The 14,530-nt window shown below is 43.0% G+C and overlaps 1 protein-coding gene across 4 annotated transcripts in view; it reads right to left on the reverse strand.

The window, feature by feature from the left end:
• tp63 (tumor protein p63) overlaps positions 1-14,530 on the reverse strand; it is a 108,331-nt gene that overhangs the window by 69,691 nt on the left and 24,110 nt on the right. For 3 of the 4 annotated variants that reach the window (XM_060834650.1, XM_060834652.1, XM_060834653.1), the window contains exon 2: positions 11,050-11,301. In XM_060834650.1, the coding sequence (XP_060690633.1) occupies positions 11,050-11,301 (252 nt within the window). The remainder of the gene's footprint in view (positions 1-11,049; positions 11,302-14,530) is intronic. The other variant, XM_060834651.1, reaches the window with a different exon arrangement.

The following is a 14,530-nucleotide window of genomic DNA, read 5'->3' on the forward strand; positions in this document are numbered from 1 at the left end:
GGTAACTGCTGCGGACACAGAAAAAAAACCACAGGAAAGGAAATCTTTCAATTAAGCAACAATCAAAATACAAAGTGTGCCATTAATCAAAATAACTCAATCCCAGCAATTCACAGCACAAAGAGATCATTCAATCCATAGTTCATTTACTGGTGCTTGTTTCCCAATCAAGCAATCTATTCTAATTCTATTTCTCACCCTTTTGCATGTCCTTTCAACCATCCATTTCAAATCCTCACCCAATTCCTTTTCAATGATGTTAATGTATCTGTCCAATAGCCTGTTGTAGTTATGCATTCCAAGGTTTAATAACACTCCATGATAATATTTCTAACCTCATTATTCTTGTAAGAATCAATCTGTGCACTCTTGCTTCAAATTCATCACACAATTCGAGCATTGTTTACCCTTTCAAAATCACTTCTAGATACCTTTAACTTAGCAAGCCTTTGTTGGCATTTAGTAACTACATAAGCAAGTCCAATCATTTTGTCATGTTTCCATATCTCTTCATTCACTTGTCAATTTATGCACCCAGTTTAATTTTGAAAAGTGACAGGCGCCTTAACTGATGCCAGCCAGCACAATTGTGTGTGAAGTTTCTCCAAGCATTCGGTTTAAAATCTGTTGCATTTTTAATATTCGTTAGTGAGGCACGAAGGACAATTGGTGGCCCATCCTTCGTTTTTGGGATAAGTATCACTGACAAGACTAGAATTTGTCACCCATCCCTACTTGTCTTTAACCAAAGTGTCTTCCTAGCACATTTCAGGTAGCAGTTATGAGACGATCATATTGCTGTGGGTCTGAAGTCACATTTAGGCCTGACAAGGTAAGAATGGTATATTTCTTTCCCTAAAGGACATTTGTCAACCAGATGCTTGACAAATAAACAATGGTTACATGGTCACTATTAGACTAGCTTTTAATTCAAATTAAGTAAACAAACTCAAACTTCACCATCTGTGATAGGAGGATTTGAACACACATCCTCAGAACACTGGCCTGTTCCTTTGGATTTCTAGTCAAGTATCATTACCACAACCTCCCTAAATGGATCACAGGAAGGATGTGGTGAGCTGCCTTCTTCAACCATTGTAGGTCTTTTGGTGTAGACACATCCACAGTGCTATTGGTGAGGGAGTGGTACAATTTCAAAGCAGTGACATTGAAGAAATAATAATATATTTCCAAGTCAGGACAATGATGAGCTTGGAGGGGAGCTTGCTAATAGTGGACTTTGCATGCATCTGCAGCCCTTGTTCTTCCAGATGAGAGTGGGTGTGGGGTTGGAAGGTACTAAGTTGAAAATTGTGGCGCTGGAAAAATGTAGGTCACGCAGCATGCAAGCAGCAAGAGTGTTGATGTTTCAGGCATAAGCCGTATGTCAGGAATGTGGGGTGGGGGTACTGAGAGATAAACAGGAGGGTGAGGGTGCAGGTGGGGGAAGGTAGCTGGGAAAGTGGTAATGTTAGGTTGGAGGGGAGGGTGGAATGGATAGCTGGGAAGGAAGATGGACAAGTAGGACAGTTCAAGAAGGCAGTGCAGAATTAGAAGGCTGGATCTGGGATGAGGTGAGGGGAGATTAGGAAACTCGTGAAGTTGTTGTTAGTGCCGTGTGGCTGAAGGGTCCCATGGCAGAAAATGAGGCATGCTTCCTCCAGTTGTCAGGTGGCTTGGATTTGAGGGTGCAGGAGACCCAGTAGTTGAATGTCCACGGCAGAATGGGAGGGAGAGTTGAAGTGGTTGGCCGGGGCTGTGGGGCTATTTGGTGCCTGCCCAGAGATGTTCCCTGAAACACTCAGGGTTGGCATCCTGTCTCCCCAATGTAGAGACCAGATCGAGAACAATGGTGCTAGTGTAAATGTGGAAGATGTACTATTCCACATATACTATGAAGAGGCAGGCACAGCTGGGGCCCATGCGGGTGCCCATGGCTACCCCTTCAGTCTGCGGGAAGTGGGAGGATTCGAAGGAGATGTTTTTGAGGGTGAGGACCAGTTCCGCCAATCGAATGAGCTTGTTGGTGGAGGGATTCTGGTTGGGCTGGCGGGAAAGGCAGAAACAAAAGGACTGAGGGTCCATGGTGAAGATGAGGCAAAAGTCGTGCAGGAGGTGGAGGTGGAGGTGGTGTCCCGAATGTATGTGGAGAGTTCCTGGACCAAGGGGACAGGATGGTATTGAGATGAGAGGATAGGTTCAGTGGGGCAGGAGCAGGCAGAGATGATAGGTCAATCAGGGCAGTCAGGTTTCTGGTTTTTGGGTAAGAGGTAGAAGCAGACAGTGTGGGGTTGGGGAACTATGAGGTTAGCGGCTGTGGATGGGAGGTGAAGATGGTCTGGGAGATGATGGTTTGGGGATGGAAGGCAAGGTCGTGGTTTAGGGGACAGTAGGAGGTCGTCTCAGAGTTGACGCCCAGCTTCAAAGGTGTGGAGTACGCCAAACTAGCCCTGCATCTTCCTTATCCGCTGGTTTAATGATGAGGTTGGAGTTGGAGTGGAGGGAGTAGAGGACTGCGCCTTGCAAGGGTAAGAGGGTGGAGTGAGAGAGGGGGGTGGACAGGTTGAGGCAGTCAATGTCATGGTGGCAGTTGGAGATAAAAAGGTAGAGGGAGCATAGCAGACCAGGATGGGGTGTCCAAGCGGATGGAGTATGTTGGAGGTGGGAGATGGGGTCCTCGGAGGGTGAGAAGGAGTCATGATTGAAAAGGTAAGCATGGTACTGTCTAAGGAGACGGTGAATTTTTGTTTTGCCATTTTTGATAATACACACCATTACAGTATGCCAGTGATAGTGCAGTGAATGTTGATGGGTACAGCACCAATCAAGCAAGTTGCCTTATCCAACTTGGTGTAAATTTTGAGTGCTGTTGGAGCTGCACTCATCCAGGAAAGTGGAGAGTATTTCATCCACTTCTGACCAGATAGGAGTCAGGAGATAAGTTGTGTGTGATATGATTTGTAGCCTGAGACCTGTTCCTGTGGCCACATATTTATATGTTTGGTTTAATTCAGTTTCTGGTCTATGGTGACCCCTAGAATCTTTATAGTAGGAGAGGGATGCGGTGAGAGGGGTTCAGCACTAGTAATGCCATTGAATGTGTAAGGATGGTGGTTAGGTTGCCTCTTGTTGGAGACGGTCATTGCCTGGCACTTGTGTGCCCCACTGTTCCTTGCCAGTTATCAGTGTAAACCTGGACATTTCATCTTGTTGCAGTTGGACATAGCTTTTGAATCCGAACCATTGTGAATGGTGTTGAATATTATGCAATCATCAGTGAACATCCCACTTCTAAATCTTATGATGGAGGGAAGGTCATGGATGAAACAGCTGACCATGGTTGGACCAAGGACACTACCCTGAGAGCTCTTGTGGTGCAGTGGTGACCTCCAGGCTAGAAGGCTCAGGTTCAATTCCCACCTGCTCCAGAGGTATGTAATAGCATCAATGAACAGGTTGATTAGAAAGCACCTGCCCTGAGAAACTCTTTGCAGTAATGCCCTGAAGAGAAATGACTGACCTCTAACAAGCCTAACCACCTTCCTTTGTGCTAGGTAAAACTCTATAATAGCAGAGAGCTTTCCCCCTCATTGACTTCAGATTTGCTCACACTCCTATCTCATCTCCGGAGTTCAGATTTTTTATCTAAGATTATAATGTAGTCAGGTGTGATTGCCAGTGTGCCTAAATTACAAAATTGTGAATTTATGGCCCAACGTTCTCAACCTCGCAACTTCTGGAAACAGTCTTCTTGTGACTACTCTCAGCCTTTTACTGATTGACGTCTTTTGCATAACTTCCTTCCAATGGAGGACTAAGCAAAGACTTGAACAAACCTGCATCAATTGCTATTATAATCAATAACTCTCGAATACAGATCTGTTTGCATTGTCAATGGCCTAATTGCCTGGTGCTCCAACCTTTAAAAGATACAGGTTTCAGATTTTAAGCCTAACAGCAATTGACACGACCATTTTTCATATTTATTTGGTTATGTTCTCTACATCTGTAGTTGTATGTAACAGAAATGCTTTGCTATTCCACATAATTATTTGCTGATCTGGGAATAGGTCTGAGTTTATTCACTCTTCCTTAGTTCAGTTTCATTTACAAAGCAGACATATGATACTGCAATAATTCTCAACTCACTGACCAACAGAAGGCCATCAATGAGCATAGGTGACAACATCTCCTTCACAATAATCCTCAACACCAGAGCCCCGCAAGTGTGCGTGCTCAGCCCCCTACTATACTACTTATATGCACAAGAATGTGTAGCAAATTCTGCACCAACTTCATTTATAAGTTTGCTGACATCACTGTTGTAGGTCAGATCTCAAACAAGGAGATGGTGCGCAGGGAAGAGAGGGGATACAGAAGGGAGACAGAATATTTAACAGCATGATGTGAAGACACCAATTTCTCCATCAATGTCAGCTAAATGAAAGAGCTGATTTCAGGAAGTGGAGTGGAGGGCACCTCCTGTCAGCATCAATGGCGCTGAGGTATAAATGGCCCAAAGTGTCAAGTTTCTGGGAGTGACGATCACCAACAATCTGTCCTGGTCCATCCATGCTCTTGACATTATGGTCAAGAAAGCCCAATGCCTCTACTTCCTCAGGAGGCTAAGGAAATTCAGCAAGTTCATAAAGACTCCTACAATTTTGTTTAGATGCACCATGGAAAGAATTTTATCTGGATGTGTCACAGCATGTTGTGGCAACATTTCCTTTAAAGACTGAAAGAAACTAGAGTTGCGAACACAGTCCAGTCCAACATGCAAACTAGCCTCCCGTATATTAAATTCAACTATACTTCCCACTGCGTTAGGAAAGCAACCAACATAAGACATAAGTTTTTTATACACATACAAACATACTCAAAAACAGCTTCTTCTCTGCCGTTATCAGACCTTTGAATGGAACTTTTTAATGTTAAATGTTGATCTCTCTCTGCACCTTCTTAGCAGGTGTAACATTGTACAGAGGAACCTCGATTATCCAAATATCAGATTATCTGAAGGAGATCTCGAGGTCCCGACAGAAACATTACGTGAAAGAGGTGTTTCAAACCTGATCGTGTCTTTTGTTTACAGTACACTGATTAAAAACGATCTCTGCCAAGAACATAGATGAGAGCCAAGGCGGCGTCCTTTCTCCCTCTCTCCCTGGAGTTCTCCATAGGGGTGGACCCTACCCTTTCTCCACATATTCTCTCCAACATTGTCCAGTACAGGGTGGGTGTGTGGGTGCGCATGTGTGTCCCAATGCACGCGTGCTATTTGGAGACTTAGCCCAGAAAGGTTGTAGTCTTACACTTGGTGTCCAGTCCAGCTAACCTACGGTGGGGGGAGGAGAGAAAGAGGGTGTGTGGGGGATAGGGGCATGGATGGGGGGGGGAGGGGGAGGGGTTGTGGCAGTGTGAGGGACAAGTGAGTGTGCGTTGTTGGGGATGGGCGAGTGGGCGAGATGAAGGCAGTGTTGGGGGTGCAGGCGGGGCAGTGTTGGGGGCGCAGGCGGGGCAGTGTTGGGGATGCGGGCAGGGGGCAGTGTTGAGGAGTAGGCGGGGGGGGGGCAATGTTGGGAACCATCGTGGGACGGTGTTCGGGGCAGTGTTGAGGGGCAGACAGGGAGTGGTGTTGAGAGGTGGACAGGGGGTGGTGTTGAGCGAGAGTCTGGGGGATGAGCATGGGTCGGGGCCTCATATGCACGGTGCTGCTGTTTGGTCTAAACAGGGAGCAGACTTAATATAAATCTCCCAAGCCCCAGAGGAAAGGCATTAAAATTGATTGACCGAATAATCAATTATCCAAACGGAAATAGTGCCTGCCCATCTAGTTCAGATAATCGAGGTTCCCCTATATTCTATACTCTGTTGATATACAGGCAGTTCATACAATACAAGTGTATCAAGACAACACTTTTCACTGTACCTCAAAATAGATGGCAGTAATGAATCAAATCAAAATTCTGCACAGAAAGAATATTCATACTCCTTAGCATAGAATCATTGAGTAGAATCCCTACAGTGTGGAAGCAGGCCATTCGGTCCATTGAGTCCACACCAACCCTCCAAACAGCATCCCACCCACCCCTCTATCCCTGTTAGCCTTCATTTCCCACGACACATCCTTGGATACTATGGGTAATTTAGCATGACCAATCTCCTTAAGTTACACATCTTTGGATTATGGGAGGAAACCAGAGCACCCAGAGGAAATCCATGCAGACTTGGAGAGAATGTGCAAACTCCACACAGACAGTCGCCCAAGAGTTGAATCGAACATGAGTCCCTGGCACTCAGAGCTAACCACTGAGCCACTGTACCCCATGATGAACCAAGTTTGGATGAAGTCAAATGGATAAAGCAACAAATTAATGGCAAAAATGGCAGTTCAGCAGTATTCCTTTAAAATAAGGCATCAGTGCTCAGATATTGCAGATATCTCAGAGGTTACTCTTGACAGAAACTGAACTGGACTCAGCAAATAAATGCTGCGGTTACAACAATGTCAACAATTAGGAATCTTGCAGCAATAACCTGCCTCTCATCTCCCAATACAGGTCAGAAGTGTGATAGAATACTCACCAATTACCTGGATGAGTGCAGCTCCAATGACACTCAAGAAGCTTGATACCAGCCAGGTCAAAGCAGCCCACTTGATAGGCATCACATCCACAAACATTCACTCCCTTTGCCACTCACATTCAATAGCAGTGTGCATCATCCACAAAATGCACAGCAGAAATTCACTAAGACACTTTAGTTAGCAGCTTCCAAACTCTCAACCACCACTCACTAGAAGGACAAGGACAGTGGATACATGGAGCACCACCAGTTGCACAGGTGCACATCCAAGCCATTCATCATTTTGATGAGGAAATAGGTTGCTGTTCAGAGTCTCTGGGTCAAAATCCCATAACTATGACATTGTGGGTCTACCTACACCGAATGAACAAAAGTGGTACAAGAAAGCTGCTCACTATCATCTTGTCAATAGCAACTAGAGATGGACAAGGACAATAATGCTGGCCCAATCAGAATAATGGTTGGGGAGACAGCAGAATAGGAACAGACGTCTGATTTCCAGGGACCATGTCTTGCTCCAAAACACAACTTCAGATTTCAATCCGGTGAGTGATACAGGAATCCCTCAGTGTCAAGGGGAAGGTGAATCTCTCATGAACAAACTCACTCTCTCTGACTCATACACATCTCATGTTTTTCGCTGGTGTAAAATCTCTCAATTTCTTTCTCCCTCCCAAGTACAATCTAACTATCTCCCTCTCTCTCAGCATTTGCCTTACATAATGTCAGTATCTCTTCCTCTTTAATACACAATCTCACTCATACAGTGTCACCAACTCAGAGACAATCTCACTCGCTCTCGTATACCATCTCACTATCTCTCTCATAAATAAGGTCTCCCTCTCTCTCTCTCTCTCTCTCCTCTTCGTACACAATGCATCTCTCAGTCTCTCTGAGACACCATCTCGGTTTGGTTCTTGTGTCTAAATGAACCAAGGCGACTTGACGGAGAGGATGGGATTGGGGAACAGATCTCTGATCAGTCTTGATCATATTGAATTGCAGAGCATGCATGAGGCCTAAACCTGCTCCTATCTTCTATGTTTCTATGCCATATCTCCAGAGACACTGACAAGACCCACGTTGGGTGGGAGAGAAAGCTGTGGGGACAACCAAAGAGGCTGTGAACTGAAACCGACAGATTCACTGAGTGGGCAAGACATTGGCAGATGGAATATAATGTGAAGAAATGTCCATGTGCAACAGAAATTTCCAAACTAACTCAGTGAGAGATTAAAATCCTGTTCCCTGCACGGTGTACACTTCCAGTCCCAGTGAGGTTTTGTCCCCGAGGGTGGGCAGGTTTCTGACTGGATATTATTACACTCAGTGCCTTCATGTTGCAATGTAACAGAGTTTGCTACATCCCATCATATCAATTACTTTGCTGTCTCTGTTGTGAGTTACATTCTACCTGCCAATGTTTTAAATATAATGTATTAGCACGTGATTTGCAGGAAGAATAGAAAAAGTAGAATGCTTCTGGTTAAAATGGTGAGTAACTCTTAAACATTATTGTCTGGGGGTTCAGCTGATCTTGTACAGAAATGTCAGAAACTTAGCATGATGGCAGTGCTGGCAGATAGGAGGACAAGTAATACTTTGAGCATTCTTGACAGGGGATTGTGTTGGGAACATGAACTTAACATGACAGGGAGGGTCTGGAAGGTCGAGGTTTCCACGTGTTCTGAAAGATGGGAGAGAAACAGAGACACTCTCACAGTGGAAAGTGAGGTCTGCAGATGCTGAAGATCAGAGTTGATAGTGTATTGCTGGAAAAGCACCGCAGGTCAGGCAGCATCCGGAATTCCTGAAGGACTCCAGCTTAAAACGTCTATTTTCCCTCTCCTCGGATGCTGCCTGACCTGCTATGCTATTCCAGCAACACACACTCGATACTCACACAGTGACCAACAGTTAAGAAGGGACTGACGGAGATTTGGATCAGGCCTAGCCACACAGGATACTCAGTCTGTGACAAATTCTGATCCAAGACTGCAGATCTACAATTCAGTGGCGGAGCTATTTCAGGTTTTGTATATTTGAGTCTCTCAGATATTTGGAGCTTGGAAGGTAAGACAGACATTGCTGGAATCTGACAGTGCCCCAGGCATTCACTATAAACAGTGATTTGCATTTTAATCACCTCAAAGAACTGTCTCCATTTCCTACCTCTGCAAGGATCTATGAATGGAAATGGCTTTTGACACATTGCCCCCTCTCCATTACTGACAAATGAGTCAAGTCAGGCAACATAGATTTGTTCACAGCCACCATTTTATGTTAGCACAGCAATGACATTTGTTTTTCTCTATTTATAAAGTCAGAGAGACTGGCAACATCAATACACAATACAAAACTCTGGTGCGGCTGCACTTGGAGTATTGCACAGAGTTCTGGTCACCGCATTATAGGAAGGTTCTGGAAGCTTTGGAAAGGGTTCAGAGCAGATTTGCTCGGATGTTGCCTCGTATGGAGGGAAGGTCTTACAAGGGAAGGCTGAGGGATTTGAGGTAGTTTTCATCAAAGAGAAGGTGGTTGAGAGGTGACTTAATTGAGACATGTAAGATAATTGGGGGGTGATAGATATAGGACAGATGTCAGAGGTAGTTCCTTTACTTAGAGTAGTAGGAGTGTGGAATGCACTGCCTGCAACTGTAGTTGACTTGCCAATTTTAAGGACATTTAAATGGTCATTAGATAGGCATACGGACAAGAATAGAATAGTGTAGGTTAGATGGGCTTCAGATTGGTTTCACAGGTTGGCGAAACATCAAGGGCCGAAGGGTATGTACTGTGCTGTAATGTTCTATGTTCTAATAGTGATAAAGTCGTTGGAACAGCATTCTAGAACCCCAGGACAACATTCTACGGACATGGGTTCAAATCCCACCATGGCAAATGCTAAAATTCAAATTCATTATTGATCAGCGATAACATGATCATGTAACCAGTGTTGATTGTTGTAAAAACTCCTCTGATTCAATGAAAGGGAAAGAAATCTGCTATCCTAGGAGTTTTGAGGAAGGATAACTAGAACCAAAATGATAACGATTTCTCTTCACAGATGCTGCCAGACCTGCTGAGCTGTTCTAGCAGTTTCTGTTTTTGTTTCGTTCAGCAATGTGGTTGACTCTTAACTTTCCTCAAGGAAAATAGGGAAGGCAATGAATGTTTTTGTTTTTCCTCAAAAATTCAACCCCATGTACAAATAACAAAAACAGTGATGCCTCTCCCATCCAAATAAAGGTCTTGCAGTTTTCCCTCCCTCACTAATCACTGTTACTTAACTACAAGAAAATCTTCCCTGTTCACCATCAAAACACTCCAATTTTTAAAAAGCTCAAAGTTCCTCTTATCCATCTCCACTCCAAGAACACTGCTACTATGTCAATTAGCAATACCTCAGTTTCCCATTACTGGCACTATTTTGCTAAATCTACCCTTATTTGGACTCTCTAGTTTTAATGGTCTTCTGTAATAGGACCAAAACAGTGTACAGTTCTCAATTGCAGTTTGACACGAATTGATCAGAATCCATCATTGATAGGAAAAGATAATTCTGTCTGCAGCCCCCACGAACCCCACCTCCACAAATGGTGCCTGTTGTGCTGAATATTTCTTGCATTTTCTGCTTTTATTTCAGATTTCCAACATCTGCAGAGTTTTGCTTTAGTTTTAGATAAATTAGCCAATACTTTTTTGTCGTGAGTTCACGGCTCCTATTTAGAAAACAAAATGCAATTTATTTGAAGTTTTATCTACCTATACTCTTGCATTTTGGGAATGTTAAATCAGAATCAGCAGGCTTCTATTCTTCTGCAATCATCAGTGTCTTCCTATAGAATATTTACCCCTATCCTCGGGTTTCCTCCAAAAATGTATTATTTTACAAGTTCCCAATTAAATTTCATCTATTCTGTTCATCCACATTGTTAATTATGCCAAAGTGCATTGCTTTGTAAATTTGAACACCTGCTTATCTCCCAAGATGAGATGAAATATAACTCCACCCTAGAGGCAAAGAGACAACACCCTATCACTATCTGCTGCCCACTTTGACTTACCACTGCACCCAATCCCTCCACTTAACCCAGTCCCTCTCCCTTCTTACTCGCCATAGCCTTTTCACCCCTCTCTTCTCACTCCCTACACCACTTCCCCTTGCTTGTTTTACATGCTGTCTCCGCTACCCTCTCTCCTTTTTGCGTACACCAACTATTCCCCCCACCCTGTGCTTGGTTCAGCTTTGGCCACCCTCTCATCACTTGCAACTTGCTCATTGGTTTTGCTTGTATTTTTAATAGATGGTACAGTTATTTTTAAAAATGTTAATTAGAATCAAATATCATCTTGCTGACTGAACAGTTAAAGCAGTTACTTCTACAAGAGCAGTAACACATTTCAAAATCATTGACAGCAATATGCATTTTATACCAATGTTATCTGAGGTAAACTTACCGTCCATGTTGCAGACTTTGCTGTGCTGGACTGTTGGAATGAAACATCAAAGCCATGTGGACCTGGGTAATCTGTGTTTGAGGGGATGGCAGGCGATGGAGAGAGTGTTTCAAAGGTGGAGCTGGGCTGAGCGTACGGTGAGGGTGCCGTGACATTGGGGGTGTGATCGTTGTTATAGGGGCTGGTGGATGAAGATCCATTCTGTATCTGCTGCTCCATGCTGTTAAGGAGCCCCAGGTTTGTGTACTGAGGCTTAAAGGAAGAGTAGAGAGGGAGAGAGAGACAGAGGCAGAGAGACGGGGGGGGGGGGGGGGGGGGGGGGGAAGAGAGAGAGGGAGAGGGAGAGAGAGGGAGAGAAAAAAAACAAGTTAGCGACATTGAAAACAATGAAGCTCAAACATTGTCTGGTGATGAATTACATTGCACATTTCATTACAGTTTGTTGCACTCAATGACCATGTCAACCAGATGTTCCAACAACTATAATGACTACAATTTCTGAGTCTTCAATTACAAAAAATATTTTACTGAAAAAGGATTACCCCTACCAGTGCACATCAGCCATGTCTACTGAAGGCTAGAACCTGCATTCAAGGGACTGCATGGAATATACCTACAACTAGCTTCGTACTTTAGATACTTTAACAGTCAGTTAAAATTTTACCAGCCTTAATCATACAAAAAGCAAAATCTAATTTCTATATCATCCCGATTCTTAGTGTCAACCAAATTCACTAAAATTGCATTCAGATTTTATTCAACAGATGCATTGACCACCTAATCCAATTCCCAGAGACACTGCCCTCAACCATTCTCATTCCACACTAAGAAATCTCCCTATACAATTCCATTCAAAAACTGAAAACACCATCCCTGCCCACTCCTAGTCATCCCCACTGGAGACGCACTGTCCTCGCCCAGGCCTTTTCCTGACTGAGATACTAGCCTCATCCACTCTCATCACTGGGGTGGGTGGTTTGGGGGGGGGGGGGGGGGGGGGGAGAGGAAGGGAGGGGAGACACATACCCATCCAGTTTTATCACACCACTGCAGGGGACACAAAACCCTACTGACCCTCCAGAATTGATGTCTGGTTTTCTTACTGACGTCACTGATTTAAAAAATGTGCAGATTTACTTATTTATTTATTCTGGATCCAACTAGGAAGGTGGGTTTGATACAGCCAGGTGTCTCGCAAGGACATTTCAGTGGGAAGTAAAAGAGTCAACCATTTTACTGTGAGACTGAATTCACAGACAAGCCCTGAGTGGATAAGAATGGCAAGTTATCCTCCCTAAAAGTAACGCTGGTTCTGTTTTAACCATATCAATCAGATAGTACACCCTAGGCACTGCAGTCATATCCCAGATACTGTACATTAATATATAGGAACTCAGATGCTTCTGTCAATCAGGTTCATTTACCCCGAGTAGTAGTAATAGAGTATGTCAGATTAACATAGCTCAAGGACTGCATTAGATCAGATTAATATGCCCCAGAGGCTGTAGTGAATCAGGTCAGTATATCACAACAAATGCAGTTAATCGGACTGATATGCCACAAGGAGTGCAAAAAATTAGATTAATATACTTCAAGTTTAAACAGAAATTATGCAGTATAGCATTAAATTGCAACGGTCAACTGCTTCATGTACCTATGATAAAGTCAGTTTCTCACAATTAAAAATTCAAAACATTTATGAATTTATAGGCACAGTGTGGAAATCAGTTCAATTACTGCTTCCTTTTTCACAATCCAATTAAACTACTGTCAATTTTGTTAATTAAGCACTTCTCTGTCCAGTAAAGTAATTTATTTCAGTGAAGTATAGCATTCCTAGAATTGTACAGTGTTATAATTCCAGCTGATGTTATCATTGAGAAAGTCAGATCCCAGAATGAACATCTGGTTTGATCAATCTCTATGATCAAATTGCCTTGCCAGTCTTCCACAAACGTAAGCATACAACTCAATTTGATTTTAAGGACAAAAAAATGGGGTTTATTTATTTGCACATGGAGGATAGCATCACTAACATTTATTGGGTCATCATTTATTGCCCATCCTTAATTGCCTTGAATTGACTGACATCCTGGGCCATTTCAGAGGGCAGTTAACAATCAACCACATTGCTGTAAAGATGGCAGATTTCCTTTCTTAAAAGGCATCAGTGGACCAGATGGATTTTTACAACAATCAGCACTGTTTTTTTCTCATCGAAATCAAATTCCACTATCTGCCATGGTGAGATTCAAACTGATGTCCCCAGAATATTTTGTTCTGAAGAAGGGTCAACTGACTTGAAGTGTTAAATCTGCTTTCTCTCCACAGATGCTGCCAGACCAGCTGAATTTCTCCAGCAATTTCTGTTTTTTTGTCTCCAGGACATTAGTCTGATATTTTTGGTTTCTAGCCCAGTGATGTTACCATTGCACAGAGGCTTCCCCAAATTAAGATCATCACTTTAGAAGTTACACAAAAAACAGAAAAATTACCCTATTAAATCTGTAGGTCTGACTTAACTGTTTCTTCTTGGGTCCAGCTCTGAGGGATTGAAAGCCTCTTTTCTTGAAAATTCACATAACCGAGTGTACAAACCAATCTGTGTTTTTAAGTAAATATGCCTGGACTGGAATCACAATTAAATGCTTTTACAAAGACAACTTATTTCCTTAACAGCCCTGAACAATCTCCTATAACAGAAACTATACTTGGCACTTGACTTCAATCAGACCTTCCTCGAATTAACCAAAAGCGGGGTTTTTCTAAGGTAAAGTCAGTTCTTGATTGTTCTAAACTCCAAAGCAAGCTAATATCTTTCCATGATTTCACTTGCTTGTTCTAAATCCCCACAATATAAATTATTTTCCATTAATACTCCAGGGCTCTGTGATGACACTTGCTCTTCAACATATGCTGGTTTATATCATAGTCCTGAAAAAACTAACCTAATTATTAAACCCCTTCATAAAAGTAGACCAACACCTGTATACCATATATCTATGTATATACACTTTCCATCACACCTTACCCAAAGATGAAAGAAAATATATCTTTGAGACATCATAATTTCTCATCAAAAATCCATTTTAACACTATTGCTATGTCACAGTAACATCAGGTCAGGCAGCATCAGAGGAGCAGAAGAATCGACGTTTTGGGCATAAGCCCTTCATCAGGAATGCCCGAAACATCGATTCTCCTGCTCCTTGGATGCTGCCTGACCTTCTGTGCTTTTTCAGCACCATACTCATGACTCTGATCTCCAGCATCTGCAGTCCTCACTTTCTCTCATGTCACATTAACAGTAGTAAAATATTAACATAAAATAAGTTTCATTGCAATCATATTGTACATAAGTCCATTTGTATGACAGCACTCCATTTTCTACGTGTTTTTAATAAAGTATCTACTGTAACATTTCCTTTTCGAGGTACCTGAACAATCCTCACATTGCATGGCCGGAGGATTAAGATCTACT

The sequence above is a fragment of the Hemiscyllium ocellatum genome, chromosome 13, assembly GCF_020745735.1.
Source record: "Hemiscyllium ocellatum isolate sHemOce1 chromosome 13, sHemOce1.pat.X.cur, whole genome shotgun sequence".
NCBI lineage: Eukaryota > Metazoa > Chordata > Chondrichthyes > Orectolobiformes > Hemiscylliidae > Hemiscyllium > Hemiscyllium ocellatum.